Genomic DNA, 25,806 nt, shown 5'->3' with positions numbered 1-25,806 from the left:
ATTGGGCACATACTGTCACTGTTTTTACTTTAGCCACTCTGATAGATGAGCATTGCATTTCCCTAATGGTCAGTGATGTTTTCATGTGCCCCTTAGCCCTGAGGTCCCTCTTTGGTGAAAATCTCTCCAGGCCTTTTGCCCATGTTCTGAATGCAGTTTGCGCCTGGCCGGTGTGGTTCAGCGGTTGAGCGTTCACCCATGAACCAGGAGGTCACGGTTCGATTCCTTGTTGGGGTACATGCCTGGGTTGTAGGCTCGATCCCCAGTAGGGAGCGTGGAGGCAGCCGATCAATGACTCTTTCATCATCAATGTTTCTCTCTCTCCCTCTCCCTTCCTCTCTCTGAAATCAATAAAAACATATTTTTAAAAAGTTAAATGCAGTTTGCTTTTCTCCTGTTGCACTTGAGAGTTCTTTGTATACTCTACATATTATTCCTTTGTCAGATTCTGGTATGCAGGTATTTTCTCCCACTACAGCTTGTCATTTTACCCCTTTAACGGGGACTCTCACAGAGCAGCAGCTTTAATTCTGATGAAGTTTGATGTGTCCGTTTTTCTTCTATGGACTCTGCTTTTAATGTCAAGTCTAAGAGCTGCTTGCCTAGCCCTGGGTCCCACAGATTTTCTACTTAAGTTTTGTGTTCACATTTCAATTTGCTGTTCATTTACAGTTAATTTTTCAGTGTCTTTGTGTTAGTGACTTCTTGGCTGTCCTTTCCTCATGATGCAGAGGAAAGGACTACCCTAGAGGACCTTGTGTCCCCTGGATGTGTGGCCCTGCTTGCTTGCATACTCAGGACTCTTGACTTAGCCTCTGTTGGGTGCAAAAAACAAAGGCAAAGTGATTTATGTGTTCAAACTAAGTGGTTTCTATGTCATGTTGGGTTTCGTGTGCAGAAATTACTTAGGTATGTATTTTGTTCCTACTATGATAGAAATATTTGTCAATCCACAACCATGCTCTTGGGTTTTTAATTCAGCCTGTCAGCCAATATTTTTATTCAAAGAATCTTTGAGCATTAGAGCTGGAAGGGATCATGGAAGATTTCTACCTCCGTGTTTCCCAAAGTGTGCTCCATGGAACCTGAAGGTACCCTGTGATAAAAAGCCTTCTGTTGCCAAGTGGGTTTGGGACAGGCTGCAAACGGTCTGTTCCCCTCCTTCCTCTTTGTGGAATCCTGATTCTCAATGTTCTGTTAAAGGCTCTGAGAAGGCTTGTTATCAATAAGAGTAAGTCTGTTTAGTGTTTAACTCAGTGCTTCCCAATTTATTTGACCTCCTGACCCCTCTTTTATCATGTGCATATTTTTGGAACTGATTAGTTTTGATCTTGAAGAAACTAAGTGCCTCAGAATTGAGAGCATTGTGGGTGTGATGACCACAGGATGGCGCTGTGGCCACCTCCCCTGCCTTGGCCTCTAGAGCATGTTACTGGTATGGACCACAGCACCCGACATGCAAACTTGAGGCTGACCAGCACGGGGGACCCTGCAGTCTTAGCATAGGAACCCCCAAATACAGAGCAATGAATTGTGCCAAGGAGAGAGACTGGCCCCCAGAGGACCTGCGAGTCAGCCCTGTCTGGTCAACATCCAAGTGTTGGACGAAGGGCTGGAGGAGTTGGCAGCAGCAGTGGGAGGGGCCTGGAGAGCCCTGTCACAGCCAGAATCTGCTGGACTTGATTAAGTGGATTGAGTGCACCACTGCTTGCAGGAGAGGGAGCAGGCAAAGGGCGTGGGGTTGTCCTCATGGATGGTGAGTGCTGGCCATGCAGGGATATAGGAGGAAGAGCAGGTCCAGAGGAGGAACTTGGTTTGACTTTGTGGCCCCGGAGCTGGGTGGGGGTAGGGGAGTTGGAGGGTTAAGTCTGGGAGAGGTGGGCACTTGGGAGACATGTCCCCGGGTGTTGGGCATCAGGAGGCAGGCAGGGTGGTGACAGCACCCCTCCACCAGCAGGGGTCGCACGTGTTCTAGGCGGGGAAGCGACACAAAGAAGTGCGTGCCTGGGAGGCACTGTGTGGCCTGACCTTCTGCAAAGGAACCCTGGCAACAAACTTAACCCCATGTGTGTGCTCAGAAGCAGAGAGTCCAGCAGAAAGGCAGGAACCTGCTTTCTTTCTGAGACCAGATGTTACAGTAGCAGCCGCAGGCGTGAGGCCTGTGAGTCATTCGGAGATTTGGGGGAGGCAACACCGTGCATGGTGTAGAGCAGCGAGTCTCAACCTTTTTCATCTTGTGTCACACATGCACTAATTGCTAAAATTCTCCAGCACACCAAAAAATATATATTTTTGCCTATCTGACAAAAAAAAAGGTATTTTTATTCACACCACCAGCCATTGTTACGTTGGCTGTTGTTATTTTTTTTTAAATATATCTTTATGGATTTCAGAGAGAGGAAAGGAAGGGGGAGAGAGAGAGGGAGAGAGGGACACACCAATGATGAGAGTCATTGATTGGCTGTATCCTGCAGGCCCCCTACTGGGGATCGAGCCCACAACCCCAGCATGTGCCCTGCCCTGGAACTGAACCTCAATCTCCTGGATCCTAGGCAGATGCTCAACTGCTGAGCCACACCTGGCCGGGCTGTTGTCATTTTTTATTTGACAATCTAAGGGAAAAGAGGTCAGTGCCCCTGACTAAACAGGTATTGCATATTTTAAAAATTCTTGTGGCAAGCCAGAGTACTGCGGCACATAGGCTGAAAACTGCTGGTGTAGAGGTTCACAGACAGCAGAGTGACGACAGTCATGGTTAAAATGTCTCAGTTGTGAAACATAGCAAAGGCACAGAAAAGTACACAAACCATAAATGCAGCTTAAGAGACTTGCCAATGGAGGGAGAGTGCCCCACCCCCACAGCCCCAGGGCCTCTCTGGTCAGAGCACAACCCCCCCCCCCCCAGTACCCACCATTCTGAAGCTCATGGTAACTAGTATCCTGTCTTTCCTTAGGTTTTTACTGTTAATTACGCAACCTTGAGCCCTGTTTTGGAACATGGAACCATATGTGGCTTGTAGCTTCTTTCACCCAACACTGTTGTGATGCGGGTTGTGCTTAGCTGAAGGGGGCTCACTGTCAGGCTGGACCCCCCTTTGTGGACAAGTGCAGCTCTCCCGAGCTGTTCGTGGTACGCGCCCCGGGCTCCCAGGCCTGTCCAGACCAGCATCCCCCCACAGCCGCATCTGTCCAGCTAGGGCCCCGCGGCCAGCTCTTCCAGGCACCACCACACACTGGTTTCCAAATGACTGTGCCAAGACCCACTCTCACAATAACGCCGAGAAAGCGCCTGAGGAAGGTGAGGTGGGAGCTAGGGAAGCAGGCAGGGCTTCGGAAACCAAGTGCGGGGCTTGGGCCACATGCAGATGGAGACGGGGAGCCAATGAAGGGTTTTGAGCAAAGCGGGCACAAAATCAGACCTGTGTTCACAGGAGGTGACTGCCGGGCGGAGAGCCGGTCAAGGAGGAAAGTAATTTCAGGGGCTTCTCCGGCCCGCGGTCCACCGTGAGAGCGGAGGTGCTGGGGGAGCCTCAGAGGGAAGGACGGGCCACGACTCGCTCCCGGTCATGGCCATGGTTAGTTTGGAGACTAATGTCACTTTAAGTTTCTCTCTGGAGGAAATGCTGGCTTTTTACGGCACTTATTTTGGGGATGCCCTTGGGGTTGCAAAGAACTAGTAATACACCTACTGGGCTCGGAGGGCAGGTCTCCGGTTCATCTGCGCGTCACCCTGGGCTGCAGCCCCTGCACCCGACGTGCCGATGCTCCCAGCCGAGGGTGGAGGCGGGGCCGGCGAGGGTGGAGCGAGGCGGCGCGCGCCCGGGCCTCGGTGCGCCGCGGCGGGGGCGGGGGCGGCGGGGGGTTGCCCGGGGAGAGGCGGCGGGGGGCGGGGGGCGGGGCGCGTCGGGCGGGGGCGGAGGCGCGGGCCGGAGGGGACAGCCCGGCGCGGCCGCGGGGCCGGGGGCGCGCGGGGGGCATGGCGGGGGCGGAGCGCGGGGCGCGCGGGGGGCGCGGGCAGCGTCTGCGCTCGCGTCGCCCGCGGCGGCGAACATTTACCGAAACTTACTAAGTGTTTCACACGGGTCGCCTGGTGCTTGGCCGGGAGGTGGCGGCGGGGTCGAGCTGGGGGCTCACGCTCCGGGTCGGAAGCCGGCCGCCGACGTCCCGGTTCCGTTAATAACTTAACAAAAGAGCCGGGCGAGGGCTGCGGGGCCCAGCACGGGCGGCCGCGCGGACGGACACCGCCCGGGAGGGGCGACGTGGCGGGGGCCGGGCCCCCCACTCCCGGCGGCCAGAGCCGGGCCCACGCGGGGGAGGCGGCGGGAAACCCGGCCGCGTTTCCGTCTTTCTCCCGAGTCTCGGGCGGGGACGCGGCCGGGCCTCGCTCCGCCCCCGAGGCCACGTCGCCCCTCTGAGTGGCTGCGAGGGGCCCCCCGCCCCCGCCCGCGGCCCCGCCCCGCGGCGCTCCCGGGGCCCCGCCCGCCCGCCCAGCGGCCGCGGACCGAGGAGTCCCCAGCGGGCCCCCGACGCGCGCGCCCCGCCCCGCGCCCCGCCCCGCGCCCCGTCTCCCGCCCCCGCCCCGCCCCGCGCCCCGCCCTCCCCGCGCCCGCCGCCTCCGCCGCCGCCCGGCCGCGTCGGGTAAACCTGTTTGGCGAGGCGGCCGCGCGGGTGGATCGTGCGGCCGGCGGCTCGCTCGCGGCGTCGGGGCCCGTGGCGCGCGGCCGCCTCTCGGCCGGAGCCCTCGGCGGCGCCGCCATGTACTCGGGAGCCGGCCCCGGTGAGTCCGCGCGGGCCCGGCGGCCGCTCGCGCTCCTCCCGCGGCGCCGGGCGGGGGCGGGGGCGGGGGGCGGTTGGCGGGGGCGGTGCGGGCCGGGCGGGCGGGGGCCGGGGCCTGGGTCGGGCCCCCGGGCCGAGTCGTCGGGGGCGCGCGGCCCGGCCTCCCGCGCCCTCGGCGCCTCCGGGCCCCGCGCTGGCTCTCGGGCCGGGCGGGCGGGAGGCGCGTGTAGGCCCGAGGCCCGCGCCTGGGCCCCGGGGGAGGCGGGGGCGCGGGGCGGGCCGGGCGGCGGCCTGGAGCGCGCCCGGTTTCGGTTCGCTCGCGGCGGCCCCTCCGAGGAGCGTGTGCGGCCCCGCGCGGTCAGGGCGCAGCCGCGGGGGGCGGGCGGCGGCCCCCGGCCCGGGCCGAGCGCCGCCCGCGCTCCCGCTGTGCCCGAGGGGCGCGTGTCGATTCCCCAGGACCCCCCCCCGCGTCAGCCTCTCTTTCTTTGGAAAAGTTCTAAAAAAATTTAAAGTGCTACAAGCAGCCCCCCCCCATTTAAATGCTCGGCCCGAAAGGCGGCTGGCTCGCCGGCCCAGACGAGGGCCCAGTGCTGCGAGGCGGCCGCTCTCCCGACCCCGCCGGCACGTGGCCCCGCAGTGTCCCGCTGCCCGGGCGCTCGCGCGGGCACTGCCTGTGCCTTTGTCCGCCGGGTCCCAGCCGGTCTGGCCGACGCCCGGACCCCGGGGCGGCGCGGAGGCCCCATGCTCGGCCCCGGGGCCGCCGCCGGTCCGCAGGCTGGGCCTGGGCCTCCGAGTGTGTTTTCTGGCGTCAGTTCGTTAGGAGCTTCTCCAGGGCTGAGCCTGACCGACCGCTCAGCAAAGTGACTAAAGACTCGGGGAGGTGACTTGTGGGGAAGGTTCCTGGTCTCTGTTGTCACGGTCTCGGGGGCAGATTTGGCTTCCGAGGCTCTGGGGGTGGCCCTCCGCCTTGAAATGCGGGGCGGTCCCCGCATACTGCCGAGGCGCTCCCAGCTGAACCCTCCCGCCGGCGTTGGCCTCTGCACTGCATGTGCTTTCAGATACTGGGTTTAAAAGTTGAAGGCCGGGGAAGAAGTGAAGAACCTTGAAGAAGGTCAAGCTGTTGTGTTGTTTTACATCCTTGAAGCCACGGCGGCTTGCTAAGTTGGTGGTGTTCATTTTAAAGGTAGACAACAGAGGCTCAGAGAGGTTAAGACTTTGCCAAGGTCACAGGGCCAGCAAGCGTTAGGCCAGTCCGCCTGACCCCCAGGCTGACTCTCTCTACACTCCCCTTAGAGGAGCGGCTGCCAGTTTCTTGGCCTTGACCCACAGTAAGAAATACCTGTTCCACCTGGACTAAGTTGTTGCGTGGGCTCACACAGGTAGTGTGGAAACAGCTCAAGAGGCACGGCTTGCCTTACTATGTGCTCTGCACTGTGATATTTCCTATTTCATTTTTTAACAAATGCTTTGGTTCCCCCAAACTCCAAGCTCACTTCTGGTCACTAACTGCTTTGGAAGACTCTTGCTGTGGTGTAGGCCTCTGTATTGTGGCCCACGTGGTGGGGACATAAACCTGCCCTGGAATCAGGACAGCTTTGCTTGAGAAAATAAATGGGTCTGTAGGATAGTTCTCAGCTAACGGCAGGATGGGCCGGAGCCAGCTTCCCGGCTGCAGGAGTGAGCTGTAATTACACAGCTGTGAGGCTGTGTCTTATTCTACACATTAAGCCTTTTAATTTTGTTTAAAAGGAATTTTTGGAATAGAGTCTTTTCAATGAAACTTTCAAGTGTGTTTCCTAATTTAGGGTAACAAGAAGACATTTGGTCTGGATTGTATGAAAATTACAGATAGTTTTGCTCCTTCCGATTTTAATACACTTATGAAACAACTTACCAAGTAAATTAATTTATGCCTTTTACAAATGCTGTTACATGTGTGAATTACTATGTGGACTCTAAAGTTAGGTATGTTGCTGTTTCCTAGATTTTTGAACTACTGGAAAGAGTTTATGGTTTGGGATGGATGGGTTCTCCGGTGGCCCTGAACCTTCATAGGCGAATAAATTAGGTTTTTTTTAAAAACCACTGGAAGATCTTAGACTCTCTGAGCAAATGCCTTCTGCAAGGGGATTATTGGTTTCACTGAGCTTAACTGTGTTACCCCCCTCCCAGATTTGCTACAAAGTAGCCTCTGAGACCCAAAGGCTTGAGAGTTGTCTGAAGAGGTCCCTGACTCTGAGAATAAATAGCTTTCACCTGGAATCTAACTCCTGCACCCCACTTCTCCCCCACCCTCTGTTATCTCCGTGGGGATGTGAGCGGGTCCCCTCATGGTGCGCACGGGCCATCACAGCTCTGCCCAGCTGGAAGGTTGGGTAGTTGTACAAAGTCCCCTTGGATCTGTTACGTGTCTTGAGAGCATTTAAACAAGGGGGTAAGAAAAAGATGTAAAAAGCTTCAACTTCTAGAGCCTACATGGTCTTAAGCAGAATATTCTTATTATGCCTATGGTTTATTTTTCATGAGTTATTCAGCTCTCCTGTAATGTGCCCGTTTGACAAAATACATTTTTGTTTCTTGAGCTGTTGCTGTGAGCCTTCAAAATGTAGCACTTGATTTTTAAAAATAGTTTCCACTGTAAACTAATCTAAAATACACGGTTGTGTGACTAGTACAAAGCCCTCGCTTCCATCGGCAGCTTCAACAGTTACCGAGATTTCCCACATTTGCCCCATATGCCCGCTCCTTTTTCTTTGCAGAAGTATTTCGAAGCGAGCCCCAGACCTGTCACCTGCCCCCAGCACTGCAGGCATGCCTGAGGGCTGGGGCTCTAAACCGGCGCCGTGTCACCCATCCCCGCGAGGTCACTTTCTCTCATCTCGAGAGCATGCTTACAGTGGGTTGTTTGGGACCCTGAGTTGTAATAAAAGTTCACATAAGTTTGGTTTATGTCTGTTGAGGCTCTTTAGATACTAAGCTGGCCTCTCCCGCTTCCCCAGCTCTTGACCTTAAAGCCATTGAAGTTATAAACTTCTCTCTTCAGAGCATGGCCATCCCCCCAGTCTTGTCTCTAGTAGGTTCTAGACAGAGCCCTTCGGTCAGGGTCCCTCTGTTGTGTGGTCCCTGATTGGAGACCCGGCTGCTTGTGGTTTTAATCGTGACTCATTTATTGCCAGCAGTGTTTCTGAACGGGTCACTTTTTGTCTGTGACCCCCACTTGCAGTGGTACCCTGTCTTCCAGCAGAAGGGACGCTCTAAATGTGGGCACAACATGGGTGACCCTGGTGGCTCTCGTGCCACTGGTGTGTCTGTTCTCATCACTCAGATAAGTGACTCTTCTTCCCCACCTTGCGGCCCCGCCCGCAGCGGGAGCCGGCCCGACGTAACCCTGCCCCCCGCGTCCTGACCCCTCCCCCACTGCTTCCCTCTGGCCAGTTAAAATGTCAAGCAACACGTTTTTTTCTGGGTTTTTTTCCTCTCAAAGTTTAAAAGCCTGGAATTACTGCTGGTCCTCTGGGCCCTCCTCTCCCAACAGCCCTGCCCGGCCGCCTGCCTTTCGGCGGAGCTGTGCCGCGGTGGCTGCCCTGGCCGTCTGAACCCGAGATGTTCGCAGGGGGATGGGCCACAGGTGAAGGGCTGGGGCAGGGCGAGGTGTTTCCCTCTCAGGGGCTTCAGACGTGTAAGACCCTCAAAGCCTGAAGGGCACTCGGGAGGGTGGGGAAAGGCCCGGCGTGCTGGGCGCGGGCAGTGTGGCCAGAGCAGACTGGCCTTAGGAAGCGGGGGAGGGGCCCCTGGGGGAGGCGCTGTGGCTGGGTGAGGGCCCGCGTGGGCTCGGCACCCAGAACACCACGCCCTGGCTCAGGGCCAGGTTTGGTCCCTTCTGCACTTACCAGGTAAGGAGTTAGCAGGGGTGTCCACTAACGCCTGGGCCCCACACCACCCCCGCCAGCTCTGTGACACTGGCCTCAGCTTTCGTACCTGGAAAATGGGGTCATGAGGCAGAATCGGCTGTCATGAGGGTGGAAGGGGACATGCTGAGCTGCAGCTTCACCCCTGGGTGAGGGGCTGGGGTCTGTCCTGTCTTCCCTGGAACCCAGCCAGGGGCCCCCCCAGAGAAAGCAGCCCGAGGACGCTGAGGGGAGCCAGCTGCTTCTCGCCTTGGTCGCCCCCTTCATGGGTCCAGTGTTTGAACCAGCACCCTCGTGGGGGCGCGGGGTGAGGTCACGCTATGTCCCCGTTGCTTACTGGCGGCTGGTGACACGTTAATGAAACATGAGCGGAAGCCCAGCAGGCTTTCAGGAGCCGGGCTGCGTGTGGCATGTGGACGTGAGTTTGCGGCTCTTGGAGGCTGAGCTGGGGCTGGAGAAAGGGGTGGCAAGGGCCAGGTGAGGCATAGAGGGGTTCAGAGCCTGCCCACAGCCCATGCCGGGTGAGGGAACCGGGGGCCCCTGAGGGGTGCAGCCTGGCCCCCACCCCAGCAGCGGGTCGCAGGATCGCCGGAAGGCTTTCCCCATCTCTGCCCTGGAGACCCAGGGATTGCTCTCTGCACATGGCCCAGGTGCTCCCCCTGGCTTGGAGGCCCCTGATGTTGGGAGTTGGGGGGTTGGGAAATGAGCCTAAAGCAGCCCCCGGGAGCACCCTGGTTGGAATGGGATGGAGGGAGGAGCTCATGCTGGAAACAGCCCTGAGAGGGGTGGTCAGCTCTGGGGGACCCACTTCTAGAAGGTGAGGCTGAATGTCCCAAGGAGTTCTGTGGTGGACGCAGAGTGACGTCACCTGTGTTCCCTTTCCTGAGAAAGCTCAGGTCCGGCGGAAGGACGGCACTCCTGCCTGCTGTGTGCCTGCTGCCGGTTTTGGTGCCATAGTGCCCTGGGTACAGCTTGTCTGTGAGAATTGGGACCGAGGCTGCTTCTCAGGGCCTGTGCTGGGGCACCAGGGCGTCTCAGGAAAAGGGCCTGTGCCATCTCCAAGAGCCTCTAGCGACAGCCAGACCCTGATTGTAGGTCGCCCCTCACCTGTCTCACTAGCGGAGCCCATGCCGAGAGGCGCACCGGGAGTCGCAGGGGCGGTGGTTTGCGGTTTTCCAGGTTATTTGGGTGTCGCAGCTCTGAGCTCCGGTCCACAGAGTTGCACAGAGGAGGTGGGAACGCCGAGGTTCAGAGGCCAGACCCACTGGGAGTTTATCTTGACACCAGCGGGCTGGTGGTGGCGGAGCCTGTGCCCAGAGGGCTGGCTCGCGGTTCCCCACCCCGCTCGTCTTGAACCTGGATGGTGGGAGGCCCCTGCTTGGGGACTTGTCACCCCGTCGACCGCCCGGGGGTCAGCGGTGCTGTAACTGCAGGACACGCGGTGGCGGGGCAGGGCGCTGTGCTCGTCCCGGGCGCCGTCCTGTCGGAGCTCGGCCCACACGCCGGCTGAAGGGTGACGGGAGGGTGCCCAGGCCCCACAGACGGAGGTTCTGGGCTCTGGCTGGCAGGTGGTGGCGTCATTGGTTTCTCGTAGGAACAAGAGTTAATGCAGTAAAACAAGTAAAAGCGGGGAGGAAGCAAAGGAAGGTCCAGGCAGTGAGAGAAGGTAACTGGACGAACGCGGGGCATCGGGGGCCCGGAGCTCCGGGAGTTGCGAGGTGTCCCGTGAACCGCCTCCCTCAGCCCGCGCTCCAGGCTGGGCGACCTCCCCGAATCCTGGCCGCGTGGCTGGGCTTTCACTGAGCCCCTGGGAACCTCAGTCTCCTGCTCACACAGGAATGGGTCCCTGCTGGTGGGGGTGCCTTGATCGGGTGGGGTGACGCGCGCGAGTCGCTGGTGCCCCGCCCCCTGCCCCGTGCACTCGGCCAGGTGTCACCTGCTGCCCACTTGACCCTCCTGGTTGACTTCTGGGTCAGTGCTTGGCCAGCGGTGAGGGCGAGAGCTCAGCACCGTCTCCGACAGTGCTGTCCCGGGGCGGGGAAGGACCGGACTCTCGGAGCCCCGTTCCTGGCAGAGCCGCCAGAGCTGACCTGAATTCCATGCGTGCGGTGAGGCCGCGCAGAGGGACTTGGGCCGGGGGACCTGTGCGGGGTCACGTGGACAGGAGCCATGCCGAGGGGGCGCCAGGCTCGGTCTCCAGCAGCTGGGCCAGTCACACCCTGATGGCAGTGAGACAGTCTCCTGCTTGTGGTTTCTACAGCGTGACCAGAGTGGCCCCGTCGGTGGCTGGGGTGATGTCTCTGGGGACTCCACGTTCCCTCTGCCCTAAGTGCAGTGCGCCGTTTGTTAGGTGTTCAGACGTGGCTCACTCCAGGAGCTTCTCATTGGACTCAGAAGGTGTCTGAATCCGGTGATGGCAGCCTCACCTTGAGCTGTGGGCGCCGACAGCTGTGGGGAATGAAGTCAGGAGCTCGTGGGAGAGAGGGGACAGCGGGAACCAGACATTCGGAGGAAGGTGAGGATGGCGTGTCTGGGCTGTGGGCCACGGAGGCCTCTGGGGCAGGCCGGGGCCTGGGAGGGGTGGGGCCTGTGGAATGGTGGTCAGTGCAGGCGCTTTCAGAAGGTGAGCTGGGCGCCAGGACTTTAAGAAGGGAGGCAGGTGAGGAAGTCAGGATGGGCTTGGGAGGGACTTTGTGCCCAGGAGGGAGGGAGTTTGTAAAAGGGTCCCCTGGGTTGCTGTGTTAACAGACTGAGGAGGTGGGTCCCCTGGGTTGCTGTGTTAACAGACTGCGAGTCTGCCTGGAGGGGGCCACCGTGGAAGGGCTGAGCTGGACCAGGTGGGAACAGTGAAGGAGTGACGGTCCTTAGCGCACGCCCCAGCCCCTGTTCTGATGAGACCCAGTCATATCTTTAGTGACAGAGGCCTCGTAAGATACTTATAAAGCAAGGCTGGATGCCTGTCTCGGTGCCACACCCCAACCCCCGCCATGACCAGCGTCCTAGACCACACAGGTGGTGCTCTCACCTGCCAGCTTCTCATGTGCTATGGATTTTAACACTTGATTGAATTGGGATCCGATTGAGGCCCATATTGTGATTAGCTGACATGTGTCTTCAATATCTTTTCAAAATAACAGCTTTATTGAGGTACAGTTTGTGTACCATTCAATTCCCATTAAGTGTAAATCTCAGTGGGTTTTAGTACCTTCGCAGACTAGTGCAAACATCACCACCATCTAATTTTGGGCCTTTTTGTCCCCTCCCCGGAAAGACACCCTGTGCCTGTTGGCCGTCTCTGCCCCTAACCCTGCCCTCGGCCTCGGGCGCCTTTCCCCTCCCCCACTTCTCACGGTTTAGGTTTATTGGCTGAGCGACCAGCTTTAGACTTGGTCCGTAACCAGCCCTGGCTGAATCTTCCAGGTGCTCCAGCGTGTTCCTCTGTCCTGCGTGTGGTTCACACACATGGTGTCGGAGCCGAAGGCTTGAGCTCCTGCGGCCTCGACACTTTTGGGTTTTGGTGTGAAGATAGCAGGCTCTTCCCCAGGGGCAGCTCTGATGGTTTCCCTGTGGCCGTTGCTCCGTAACCCGCGAGGGCTTCCCGGTGCCCTACTGGGGACGTCTGCTCAGTAACCCGCGAGGGCTTCCCGGTGCCCTACTGGGGGCGTCTGCTCCGTAACCCGTGAGGGCTTCCCGGTGCCCTACTGGGGACGTCTGCTCAGTAACCCGCGAGGGCTTCCCGGTGCCCTTGCTGGGGGCGTCTGCTCAGTAACCCGCGAGGGCTTCCCGCGCCCTTGCTGGGGGCGTCTGCTCAGTAACCCGCGAGGGCTTCCCCGCGCCCTTGCTGGGGGCGTCTGCTCAGTAACCCGCGAGGGCTTCCCGGTGCCCTACTGGGGGCGTCTGCTCAGTAACCCGCGAGGGCTTCCCGCGCCCTTGCTGGGGGCGTCTGCCTCTGCAGGAAAGACTCCCTGGTCACCTGCTGGTTCCGGTGTCTTGAAGGCAGAGGAGTGTCAGTGAAGGGCACGGAGGCAGGGTGGCCTGTTGGGAGAAGAGGGACTGGTCCGGGCGGGCGGCCGGCCCCTGAGAATGAGGGCAGAGGGTGGGGCGATGCTGTGGGTGCCTGAAGGTGGGTGGAGGGAGGGGCTGGTGGCCCAGAGGTGCCTGGCAAGGGAGTGCAGGGGCAGGGAAGCCTGCGCCTGGGGCTGCTGGTGTGTCCCCTCCCAGCCAGCCTGGGAAGGAAGCTGGGAGAAGGAAGGAGCAGCTGGGGAGAGTTTCTTTCATAATCTGCTAAATTTCAGGTGATTCTCAGAAATCCAGAATTGTCCTAGGCATGCATTACCTTTCGTACTTACGGCCCCAGTGTGTTTGCCGAGGGGTGTCTGCCTGTCTCCTTCATCCGTCACTGCCACCCAGGATCGCCTTGGTCACCTTGTCTGCTTTCCAGTGTCCACCAGTGTTTCCTTTTTACTCGCTAAGTGCGTATCACATTGTTTCTTGTTTGAAAGTTAAGTCTGGTGACTTGAAACTTGCGTAGAGTTTTGAGAATGTCTGCACCCGGCCCACTCCGGTGCTTTTTCTCGTGAGACCTCACGCCCCCATCCCTCGCGACTCTGCAGCCTCGGTGGCAGTGCTCCCGGCTCTGTTTGGAGCAGAGGGTGGCCTGGTGCCCAGGATGTTGAGCAGCATGGAGGGAAGTGGGCCGTGGGGCCCCTTATTAATTGATTTGCTTAAACAGGTAGTGGATGTGCAGAGGAAAGTGAAGTCAAGCTTAGCAAAGGGGGGATGGTGGGAGGCCTCCCCCAGCCTCCAAACCTCCTAGGTCCCCTCCTGTGAGCAGATGGGCCCTGGGTGTCGGTCCATCCCACTGAGCCTGACCCTCGATCTGGAGGTGCCGAGGCCGAGCACCCCCACCTTCCTTCCTGGGGTCCTGCCCAAGGCCGTGCTGGAGGCAGTGGTGCTGGGTGGAGAGGGCGCTTCTCCGGCACCTGCCTGGGCTGTGGAGCAAGGGAGAGGGAGAGAAACAGTGACGGCTGCCTCCCGCAGCCTGGGCGTGCGCCTTGACCGGGAGTCGAACCCCCCTCTGGTGCACGGGCGATGCTCCAACCGCCGGAGCCGCCGGCAGGGCAGAGCCGCCTCTCCGTGGTGGGTCCCTAGAGGTGAACTCGGAAGAGGTGGGTGTCTTGGGTGACAGTTCTCTGAAAAAGAAACGCAGTGAAGTAAACGGAAGAGGTGGGGAGAAGCCTGGCTGGCGAGCCGTGGGGACTCCGCGTGGCATCGTTGCCCCAAACGCACCGACTTTCACAGCTGGCAGCACCATCTTGAAAATGAAATGCATTTGAATAAGCCCTGCCTCTAGTTATTCAGGGTATGTGTGTACATTTTTGGTGGACACCCTATATATTTATTTTTTATTGGTCTTTTTTTGTCTTGAGAAAAAGCAAAGGAACAGGTTGGCCTTTTGAAGAATTAGCATTTCATTCCATCCGGGAATCATCTCTCCTGAGCCACCCTGGCTCAGGCGTCCTGGCTGCCGGGCCGGGCCGGGCGCGGCGAGCTGAGAAAGGCTGGGTCCCTGGCTGGGAGTTTTGGGGAAGGGCGCCGTGGCGGGTTATCCGCATCTGCCACGGGGGTAGCCAGGGTGGTGCCCTGGGGCCTGGTGTCGCCACCCCTGCCTGGCACGCTTCAAGGCTGTCGTGTGAGTTGTAGCTCGTAAGACACTCGACAGAGCTCCCCAAGGTGCCCAGTGTTATTCTAATAAACGTTTGTTCGAAGAGTGGTCTTTAATTTACTTTCGCACATTTTATTGGAATAAGCCTTTTTTAGGTCCATTAGAGTCTTGCAAAGCCATCTTCCAGATGATGGTGCCCAAGCTGCCCCGGGAGGCGGGGTTTCGTTTCCCTGCCCGGTGCCCGCGGCTCCCTGGGCGGCACTCCCACACCTCGCACCTGGGGCCGGCCCTGGGTTGCTCTGGCCCCTGCTTTTATTTGTGTGACCTATTCCAAGTGCGTCTGCGCCGTCAGGGGAAAGAAAAGGGATAGGTGTTTTGACAAAGGGAGGAATTTCTTAAAATGCCGTAGCCTTTTTTTAAAATTGAGGGGAGTTTCATAAAATGTAAAACCATTTTCAAGTGAGCAGTCCAGAGGCGTTAGCACATCCACCGTGTTGTGCGGCCACCACCTCTTAGTCCCGGGCGGCTCCTTTACCCACGCGGGCACCCGGTGCCCGTCACTCCCCTGCTCCTGCCCAGCCCCGGCCACCACCCGTCTGGGCTTTGTCTCCGCCGCTGGCCTAACCCAGGCATTTCATGTAAACGGAACGGAACACGTGGCCCCTCGCCTGGCTGCCTTCGCTGAGCGCCGGTGCAAGTCCGCGTGGTCGGGCCTCGCGTCGCGCGCCTCCGGCTTCTGTCTGACTGTCCCTGTGAGACTGTCAGCCTGTTGTCCTGCCCTGAGGGCGCTGGCGGCTCTGCCTTTTGCCTCTTGTGAGTGGTGCCGCCAGGGACATGCGTGGGCAAGGCGGGCTGTGGCCATGCTCGCGTTCCTCCCGCAGGAGCGCGGGTGACGGCTGGGCCGGGCTCTGCAGCGGGATTGCGCGCTGGTCTCTGCTCTCGGGGCCGCACTAGTTCACGTCCCCGCCAGCGGCTGAGGGTCGTTCTCCTCCCATCCTCGCCGCCCGTTAGAGGACGAAATTCTTAACGTGATAAATGATTTCTGGTGTATTTTATTAGTTACCAAAGTGGAAAATATACAGGATTTAAGAATGTCTTGCCCAGATCTACCTAATAGCTGTGCGGCACATCCATTGCTTTGTCAGAGTTTAGAGTATGTTGGGAATCTGTGTAAGTACAAAAACATAGGAAAGCTAAACACGCTGTAGCAGGTGGGAAGGAGCATGTGAGTCCAGTACCCAGGTGTCTGATGTTCACTCTGAGTGGGCATCGAGCATGTAGTGTGCCCAGCGACATGCCCAGTGCCGGGGAACCAACGGAGAATGCCGCCCGTGGGGTGCGGGCCCCGTGCGCTGAGTCCTGAGCACAGATGAGCGTCAGGGGTCACCCGCAAGTCTGTGGAGAGCGGCAGGTGCTTTCCCTCCAGCGGGACGGAGAACACCTGTTCCAGGGTCAGGAGGGCATGTGACCCAGCGCGAGGCTTATGGGGGCAGGGACTTCCCTGGGCACGGTGGTCTAGATCCAGAATGGGGGGGGGGCACCGGGGGGCGCACCTGGGCTCTGCGTGTTTCTGAGGAACCCAGTGGCTGCTGGGTGGGAAGTGCTTGGGGAGCCTCCCAGGTGGCACATGGGAGGGGCTGGCGGAGGGGGAGAGCCCCGCGCCTGGAAGTGTCTGGTGGTTGGGTTGGGTTGGGTTGGTTTGGTTTGGCTTGGATGGCTGGTGATGCAGTGTGCTCGTAGAAGTGAACAGATTCATGTTGAGTTGATGAACTTTGAAAAAAGGCTTAAAGGTCTTTTCAGTGAGGGGAAATGCAAATAAACCTGGAAGTGGAGGGGAAATGCGGGGTCCCCCGTGTGGCCACCACTCCGCTCAGCCCAGCCCTGACTTCTCTCTCCTCTGAGCATCGTGTTATTGCATTCCCAAGTACTCTTTTAACCATTTATTTTGAAGTAATTTTAGATTTATAAAAAAGTGGCCAAAGTAGTGCAGAGTTGCCCCCAATGTCATCATCCTATGAAGTCATAGGACAGTTTCCAACAGCGGGAAGTTAACACTCATGCAGTACTGTTACCTGACCATGGACCTCGTTCAGGCTTGACTCGTAGCCTGACAGATGTCCGTTTCTGAGCTTGCTCTGTCCAGCCTAGGGGCCCACCCTGCATTTGTTGTCACACGTCTGCTTTCTACAACCTGTGACAGTTCTTCAGTCTTTGCCTTCTGTGACCTTGACATGGGAGCTCTTTGAGGCTCCTGTGTCCTTTCAACCCCCCCCCCCCCCCATTGTTTCTGAGTGTTTTCCTTTGGACCCACCAGCTGCTCTAGGCCCACGTGTGTCTCCTTCCCCAGCCCATTTCACCAGGAGCCCTTGTTCCTTTTGTTGGGTGGGGTGAGACGGGAAGACACGAGAGCTGGATATTTGTGTCCTGTGTACACGTCACAACCATGAGTTCATACTGACGGTCTGGTGCCATCCGATAGCACTGGGTTTATCCTGACTTGCCCTCTTCCGTGGTGGTAACTTCTTTATCAGAGAGCGGGGAGTCTGGCTCTCATTATCCACAGTGTATTTGCTTGTTTGTTCGGGCCTAGGAGAGTCGTTTTAGAAGCTAACCCGTGTCCCGGGAGAAAGGAACATCCTAACCAGAGAAACCGATGGGTGTGCTTAGCGCTCAGGTTACAGTCGCGTCTTCGCCTTCTCAGCTCCTTCCCTTCCTCCGTCGGTGTGCTCTGCACAGGGCGTCTGTGCCCTCAGTCCCACTGCGTCCCGGCGCCTTCCCGCCGCTCAGCCTTCAGGGTTCCTCCTCTACTCTGTCCTCTGAGTGTCTGGCCTGGCATTTAGGACCCTGCGCATGCTACACGGCATTTTTGGTTTATGACCCCTTTGTCCGTCTCGTTCTGCTAGTCTATGAGAAATTGAGTTAAATGTTTGTGGAGGGTAATGAGTCCACTGGAAAATGAGATTGTTATTCATGTTGCAGTTAAAATCTGAAACAAATTAAGGAGTCAAAAGGAACCCTAGCTCCTGTTACAGAATAGTTCTTGGTGTAGCTGTGTAAATGTCTTGAGTTGCTACAAAGTTGCTGCCAAGTATGTGCCAGAGTGAATGGCACTCGGTAACAGTTGCTACTAAAAGCTCTGTGAAGACTTCGCTACACTATAGACACTGTCTGTGCAGTTAGAGCCCCTGGCTGGTGGCTGGTGGCTGGTGGCTGGTGGCTGGTGGAAACCCACAAGGGGTGGGGCCCTGCCGGCTCAGCATCTGTCATCTCGGGGGCCCCTCCCAGCACCCCACACGGTGTCTTATGGTGTGGGCTGACCACTGGCAGTGCTGTCCTTTGAGTCTGGTTTTAAAATATATATATTTTTTGCTTCATATTAAAAGGAATACATGCTTGTTTCAAAGAATTTAGAAAATACTGAAATAAAAGGAAAAAAATACCCATACCATTACTTTAGAAGAAATATTTAATGTGTTTGTGTGTGCTTATTTCCAGACTTTTTTTTCAATATGTACATGGCCAGTTGGAATTAGCCTACATTTATAATTTTTTCTCTGTTTCTATTTATTTATTTATGTATTTACATATTTACTTATTGACGTGAGAGAAACATTGATTTGTTGTTCCATTTATTTACACATTCATTGGTTGATTCTTTTTTTAAATTCTCACTTGAGGATATTTTCTCCATTGTTTTTCAAAGAGAGGAGGGGGAGGGAGAGAGAGAGAGAAACATCCATGTGAGAGACACATCGACTGGTTGCCCCCACGTGTGCCCTGACTGAGACCACGGATCAAGCCTGCAGTGGAGGCCCGTGCCCTTGGCTGGCATCAAACCCGGGACCCTCAGTACAAGGGCCGACACTCTGACCGCTGAGCCAAACCCGCCAAGGCTTTGGTTGATTCTTGTATGTTCCCTGACCAGGGATTGAGCCTGCAGCCTTGGCATAGCGGGACAGTGGTGTAACCAACTCGGCTACCAGGCCAGGGCCACGTACTTTAAAATTTTTATTTTGTTCCTCTTCACCTAATACCTTGAGCATTTCTGGGTGCTGTGCGTGGGCATGGGTGGGGGGGATTCATGTTTGCAACAGTGTTTAAAGGAAGAAGGTGGTGGCTGTCCACGCAGGGCAGATGGTGGCCTCGCAGGCAGGAAGGTGAGGAACGTGGGCAACCGTGGCAGACTCCTGGCTAGTTGCCACCTACCTGTGTGATGCCAGCAGCCTCTTCTTCCTGTGCCCTCGTCTTCTTATTTGGTGAAATGGGCAAAATAATTCCCTGTGGATTTATGGTGGATTCAGGGAGCTAATAAGCTCGAGTGGCTGGTCTGCAGCAGACATGCCTGTTGGCTGCTGGTGGTGGTGCCGTTGTCACCTGTACGCACAGTGAGCCCCCGTCTCCTTCTGGGTGCTGCTCTACAGTCTCTGACGTGGTGTTCGGGGACGACCTGGTGTCCCGCCCGTCACTGACCATAGGCTCCCCCCGGCGCCTCTCGCAGGTGCTGGTAGAGAGCAGATCATCAGTGTCTGTTAGGTGAGGGGGGGTGGACAGACTGCTCAGGAAAACAACAGGCTGAGGTAGAAAGATTGCACTAAGACGTGTCTGTTTCCTAAAGGGTTGATCCTACCTGGCTGTAAACTGACTTCACAGGTAAGGCGGGCACCGGGACACCTGCTGTGCACCCTGGGGGGGGGGGTATTGCACCCCCAGGCTGGGAGTAGAGAGGAATGAATGCTCCCACTCCCTGAGGCTCCCCCGTTCTTGGGAGGAGCCCAAGGTAACTGGCAGCTTCAGCTGCACATCTGGGTTCACATCTTGCAGGCCTGGAGAGGGACCCTTTCACCATCCAGCTTAAAACATTTTTGTTTATTTGATTTAAAAGTGGTCTGTTTTGCCCGGCCAGCATTGGTCAGTGGTTGAGCATGGACCTATTAACCAGGAGGTCACAGTTCGATTCCTGATCAGGGCACATGACCAGGTTGCCAGCTCGATCCCCAGTGGGGGGCGTGTAGGAGGCAGCCGATCAATGACTCTCTCATCATTGATGTTTCTATCCCTCCCTCCCTCTCTCTGAAATCAATAAAAACATGTTTTTATTTTTTTTTTAAAAAAAGGTTTGTTTACATGCTTGCATTTGGCAAATCAGCACCTTTAGCCTTATAAAGTGCCTCTTACAGTCTAATGACATTACAGGACTTAAGAAGCGGCTCTGAGTGGAGGTGGGTGGAAAGTGATGGCTATGGGAGTGGCAGTGACTTGCAGGGCATGGCAGTGGTCCGTGTGCCATGAGACAATGACAAGAGTCACACAGATGAAATTTGGGGTTCAGGAGGTGGCTTCAGCCCCCAGATGCAGACTGTTGGGGGCGGGGGAGGAGGTGCTTCAGCCACGATGACATCGGCGAGCACAGCTCACACAGCATCGTGGTTTCCGTGGCACATGACCCACGTGGCTGCTGCCACCTCGTTTTGGAAGTGAGGAGACTGAGGCACAGAGAGATGTGTCACACAGTAGGAAGCACTGGATCCCACACTCGGACTCGGGCAGCCTGCAGGCTCTAGAACCTTGCTTGACCCACAGGTGTCATCTGGGTGTCAGAGCCAGGAGGGCTGGGGCCAGGCCGGTGGACCCGGTCGGGGCGGGCGAGCACCCGGGGAAGGAGCTGGCTCCGCTAAACGTCCTGGCCCAAGCGCGCGGGCCTGTCAGAGGGAGTCCTTTAGAGCAGCACAAACTTCGTTAAGGAAGAAAAGGGAAAAATTGACTTGAAACTTGACGGATTTGAAGTGCCCCAGTCTTCTCATTGAAGGACAATCAGGGAATTTTTTAAGGGTGCTCTTGAATTCATGAACGCAGACCTGAGTTCTACTTTCTCTTTCTCAGAAAAGCAGGTAAGAATTTATCGGCTGCAGCAAAAAACATTTGGGACCGTGAAACAAAAGGGCTTAGCCTAGAAGGGGCAACGGGAGAGCCGGGCTGGGCCGCCCTGGCTCACGGGGGAGTCGGAGCGAAGGGGGCCCTGGCGACAGGTTCAGGGGCGAGCCCAGGACGAGCTGCTGCTGCCCCTGGTTCCCCTGGTTGCAAGTCTCGTGGGGACCCTTAGAGGTGAGGGGACAGGTGCCTGCGGGGGAAGGAGAGGGCGGGGAATGGCGCAGGCCTGTCCCCGGAGAGCGCGCGAGCTTTGCTGTGCTTTGCTGTTCAGCAGGGATTCGGTCCTTCCTGCCGGCTCCGCCCCGCGGCTCCGCCCCGCGTCCATTGCAGGGCTCACCCTGCAGGGCTCTGACCGCCTGGGGGATTTCTGGTGACCGCCCTTCGCTGACACGCAGGCGTCGGCTTGCTGTCGTGAGGCGGTCCGCCTGCTCTGTGAGGGGCGCCGAGCAGGACCGGTCCGGGCGAAGGGGCTCTGTCCCCGGTGGCTGCCCCCTTTCTGTGCTCAGGGCGGCCCGGGGAGCCGGTGCAGCCCGACGTTGTGTGGCGGTGTGGGGCCTGCGGCCTCTGCCCTGCGCCCCTCCCAGCCGCGTCCTCACAGCATATCTCGTGTGGAACTGGGGTCCCTCGTGTGCTGGTGTCGTGTGCGGTTGACCCGCTGGTGCACGGCGAGGAGGGACCGCAGTTCAGTGCCCGGCGGGTGAATTTTTCTTTTTAAGGTTAAACTAAAAAATAGGGGAAGGAAAGCAGGTTGTGGCATTTCTAGAAGGGTTGAGGTGGCCTCCTCACTGCTCTCTGGGACCCCTGACTGAGCCCCCGAACTGCTGAGGGGCAGTTACCCGCCTGTGACCCTCCAGTGTCGAGGCCGGCGAGCAGGCTGTCCGCTCAGCGCGGGGGGACACGTGTCCGCCCCGTCTTTCCCGTGACCGTCTGCGTGCTCCGGAGGGATGGTGTTTTGTTTGCCATCTCTGAGCGGAGCCCTGGACAAGTAGTTGTTTAAACTGAGGTACATGGAGAAGCGTGGAGGTAACGATGCTTTTCCAAAACTCCGAAAGAAAGTGCAGGGAAGGCCCGCGCTGGTCCCACGTCGTGGGGTCCCAAGTTCAGTGAGTCGTGGACGCTGTGTGCCCGCCGGCCTCCCGCGTGGGGCTTGTGTCAGGAGGTGCCGACTGGGCTCGTCCAGACATCCGTAAACCCGCCTCGCCCGTCGAGGTGTGTGTGGAACACGCGTGGACGGCCTCGTGTTGACCGATGGTTAACTTTATTCTGTCAAAATTGTGGGCGGCTCCCCCCCTTCTGGGCGGTGGTTTCTTAGAAGGAGTGGGGCGTCGGGGCAGCCTTTCTCCTCCTGTTCTCCCCCGTCAGCCCTGGCCGGGCGTCGGGTCCTGACTGCTGGGCTGTCCCCTGGGCCGGAAACCCCGTCCTGCAGCGCTCGCCACGCCGTTTCCCTGGCGTTCGTGTCATTGGGTGGAGCCTGGATCAGAGAGGTCCGCAGGGCTCCCGCCGTCACCCAGGTGTCCTGACCGCGGCCGGCATTGCCGGGATTCCCGGGACCCGAGGCGGCTGCCGTGTCTCCAGGAAATCCCAGGATCGATCGTGGTCCACGCCCACAAAAATGGGCGCAGCCAGAGCGAGTGTGAGCGCTCGGTCGGGTGGGTCGGAGCTTCCGCTCCAGCTCAGTCGGCTCCGCCCGGAGGCCGGTGCATTGCCGTGGCCGGCTGCGACGGGGGAGGGGCCGGGCTGGCCCCCGGGCAGGTGTGGAGGGGAGGGAGGACCTGGCTGGCTGGGTTGGTGCTAGACCACTGCCCACTGGGCTGCTCTGCTCCGCTGAGGTTTCCAGATGACACGCTGTGACCTTCCCTCAGCCCTCAGCTCCCGGGGTTTGCGGAACCGCGTGTCTGCTCTGGGCTGCTGTGTGCAGCCCGCGTGCGGTCTGCGTGCTCCCTGGCAGGACACAGACACGCGAGGGTCTCCTGACGTGGCCTGTGGTCCCAGGAACTGGGTGTCCCGGGCGGCACGGCTCGACGGGGATAGAGAGGATATCACCAGTGAAGGGACGTGTAAAAGTCCGTGTTGCAGGGTTCTTGCTGTCCTGTGTAACACTAGTATTCAAAACACAACAGCTTTATTTTCTCAGGGCGTAGCTCACAGGGCCGCGCTGGGCGGTGTTCTCATGTGCTGTGGTCAAGATCTGAAGGGCCCGTCCGTGCCGGTGACCCTGCCCGTGGGTGTCCTGGAGACCCGGGCGGCACCTCTTCAGGGAGCAGGAGGGATGGGCGCGGAGGAAACACGTCGGTGAGGTGTGGTGTGGGGAGGTGTGTGTCTGTCGGTGCACACAGTATAAAGTGATGTTTTAAAGATGTTCGGTGGTATTAAGAACATTCCCCCCTTTTTTGGTGAATCCTCACCGAGGATGTTTTTTCCATTGATTTTATTTTTAGAGAGGGGAAGGGAGAGGCGGAGATAGAAACATCAACGTGAGAGAGATGTATAGATTGGATGCCTCCTGAACCCACCCCTGGGGCCGGGGATCGAGCCTGCGGCCGAGGCACATGCCCTTGCCTGGGAATCGAACCCAAGACCCTTCAGTCCACGGGCCGATGCTCTAACCACTGAGCACACCGGCCAGGGCGGCACCTTCCCTTTCTCCGCCGGCTCCTGCCCCGTCTCGAGAAGTTCTAGACGAAACGGCACCTGCTTCCCGTCTCGGTGGCCGTCCATGAGGACGTCATCTGTGGGTCAGAGCGCGTGGACCTGCGCGTCTGGCTGCTTCCCCAACAGCGTTCTCCAGGTTGCCCGTGTTGCAGGCATATCGGCTTCCACTTCTTTTTATGGCAGAAGAATATTCCACGGTGGGAATGGACCACATTGTGTTCGTTCTTTTATCGATGGACATTTGGGGCTGTTTCCAAATGTTACATGTAAATTATAAAACTCCTGATCTGCTGCTCGCTCAGGCCTTGGGGGAATCGTAAATATGCGTTTTTCCAGTCGGGTCCCCGTTCCGTTTTGCTGGTGTGTCCCCGTGTCCTGAGAGCGTCACTTTGCAGTTGCCCCGGTGGCTTTGCGGGAAGGGGAGCTGAAGGTGCTGCATGTCTGTCTGTCTGTCCAGCTGGAAACACTCCGGCTTGTTTGAAAGCCCCAGGTAACTGCAAAGTTCCCTCCTTCCCCTTGGCTGAGGCATTGCGCGGGGTCTCGGTTGCGGCCGTGAGCTTGTGGTAGGAACAAACACTCCGTGGGGTCTGGCATGAGCCCCACCATGGGGGGGCCTCAGAACACGGTGCCCAGGAAGGGAAGCCTGCGAGGAAACGATGGGCGGTGTCCCCAGAGGCAGAGTGCGGGGCTGCGGGGCCAGGGCGAGGCGGGTGCGCCCAGTGGGCGCGGCTTCCCTGGGGGATGACAGTGCTCTGCAGTTAGGTCCTGGCAATGGTCGCGCAACGTCGTGGACGTACTAAAAGTTACTGAATTTTACACTTTGAAATGGTTAAACAGTAAGTTTTATGTTATGTGAATTTTAATGTTTTTTTTTTAAAAACCTGGCCCTGGATCATTTCATGTATATTCATGGACCCAGATTCCCAAACTCGACCTTGAGCTTGACGGCACCAGCGGGCTTCACTTGGAGGTTGGTCTGACCAGTCGGAAATGACAGGCCCAAGTGGCTTCTGCATGATCCAGGGGCCCAGGCACCCGTCTCCCCCACGCTGCAGCGGCTCTGGCCTCACAGAGGTCCAGTGACTGGAGGTCTAGCTGGCGGCTGGAGGCTGCTGTGGGTGGGGGAGGACCATGGCCATGCCCTTTCAGAGCACATTCGGCACTCACATCTGACACCCTCATCATCAAGATAAGCGCAGGTGCCCTGGCCGGTTTGGCTCAGTGGTTAGAGCGTTGGCCTTTGGCCTGAAGGTCCCGTGTTCGTATCTCGCTGCAGGCTCTGCCCCGTTCAGGGCGCGTGCAGGAGGCAGCCGATCGGTGTGTCTCTCACGTCGATGTTTCTCCCCCTCTCTCCCTGTCTCTCTCTCCCTCTCTCTCTCCCTCCCCCTCTCTCTCTCTTCCCCTTCCACACTCTCTGAAAAGCAATGGAAAAAATATCCACAACTGAGGGTTAAAAAAAAAAAAAGGTCCGTCCAGGTATCGCTCAAAGCAGACCACCTTGCTGCCGACTTCAGTGTGAGCGTCTCCCCCGGAGAAGGGACTGGGAGGCCACCAGCCCTGGGGATTTTATCTGCTTGTCTTTCAACAGTTTCACTCCTGATTAATTATTCTGACTTGACAAAAATTGTCCCTCTGCGGATGCCAGTGTTCAGAAGTGACATTTCAAATACCCAATTGTTCAAATTGAGGAATTTCCCGATTTCTGTCATCCGGGGCCTGTGGGGCGTGCACCCACTCCGCGAGGGGCCGCCGCGGCGCTGGCTGGCTCACGGCAGCGGTCCCGGGGCAGCCGGAACCTGACATCTGCCACAGGGCAACGCCTGCTTCGCTTAGTTTCAGTCTCAGACGCGCTCCTTGGTTCAGGGAACGTCCTGGGGTTCGTTGGGGTTTTGCTGGTGGTGCCATGGTGTTTGCTGCCCGCCGTGTGCCCGCCTGGCCGGGGCTTCAGTCCCTTTCACGGAGCACAGAGAAGCAGGGGGGCGTCCCCGTAGAAAAACTGAGCCAAAGCGCGTGACGTCCGCCTGTCGCAGGGAGAGGACTGTGGCAGACGAGACCCACGTTGTGTCTGGGAGTATTTGATGTGAAACAGAACCACGTTAACCACTGAAGAGAGATCACTAACAGAGGCTAAAGTTTCCTTTCGTGATGTCTGCCTCTAACCTTGCTTTACCCTGGTTTTAAAGAAAGGACCCTTGTGTGTTTGTGTGGAGGACACAGTGACTGCAGGAAGTTGGGTGCATGGAGTTCTAAACACACCCAGTGGATCCTTTCGCAGGGGCAGGTGGCCTTGGGTGCTGTGCCTGTGGAGGCCACCGTGGGACTCGGGGTTTCCACGGGCCTGCCCCCAGGTGCCTGGCTGCAAGGGGGTGGCATAGCTGGCAGCCATGTGCCCGTGGCAGTAGAAGATCAGACAGCCAGGCCGTGGCCGACAGCCCGTAGACTGTGTGGGGCTGTGGCAGGGAGCAGAGCCCAGGACCGCTGCCCTCGGGGAGGACTCCATGTGTTACCTGCTCTAGAGAGAAAGCACAACATGCTCGAGGGCGAGCCATTCCCAACAAGGGACAGCAGTGCACTCTCCACAGAGGTGACATTTGAACAAAGACCTGAGAGAGATAAGGGAGCAAGCAAAGCCACAGGGGCCTCTGGGGAAAGAGTTCCAAGCAGAGGAGGTGGCAGGTGCAGGGCCCTGGGGCAGGAGCCTGCTGAGCGGAGGCGGGAGCAGGAGGTGGAGAGGCCCCGGGGTCCTGAGCAGCGTGAGTTTGCCTTCCGTCCTCTGGCTGCTGTGTCTCCAGAGAGACCTGTGAGGAGCTGTGGAGCCGCCGCAGGGAGACCTGGCCTGGACCTGTGCTGACAGTGAGGTGTGGGGTTGGGTCTGGG

At 58.0% G+C, this 25,806-nt stretch overlaps 1 protein-coding gene across 2 annotated transcripts in view; it reads left to right on the top strand.

The window, feature by feature from the left end:
- The first annotated feature begins 4,709 nt into the window (after window positions 1-4,709).
- AGO2 (argonaute RISC catalytic component 2) overlaps window positions 4,710-25,806 on the top strand; it is an 83,886-nt gene continuing 62,789 nt past the window's right edge. The window contains exon 1 of one of the 2 annotated variants that reach the window (XM_087825524.1): window positions 4,710-4,777. In XM_087825524.1, the coding sequence (XP_087681650.1) occupies window positions 4,756-4,777 (22 nt within the window). In that variant the 5' untranslated portion in view covers window positions 4,710-4,755. The remainder of the gene's footprint in view (window positions 4,778-25,806) is intronic. The other variant, XM_087825526.1, reaches the window with a different exon arrangement.

Source organism: Miniopterus natalensis, chromosome 16, assembly GCF_054644295.1.
Source record: "Miniopterus natalensis isolate mMinNat1 chromosome 16, mMinNat1.hap1, whole genome shotgun sequence".
Taxonomy (NCBI): domain Eukaryota; kingdom Metazoa; phylum Chordata; class Mammalia; order Chiroptera; family Miniopteridae; genus Miniopterus; species Miniopterus natalensis.
This window is presented reverse-complemented; position numbering and strand designations above follow the sequence as displayed.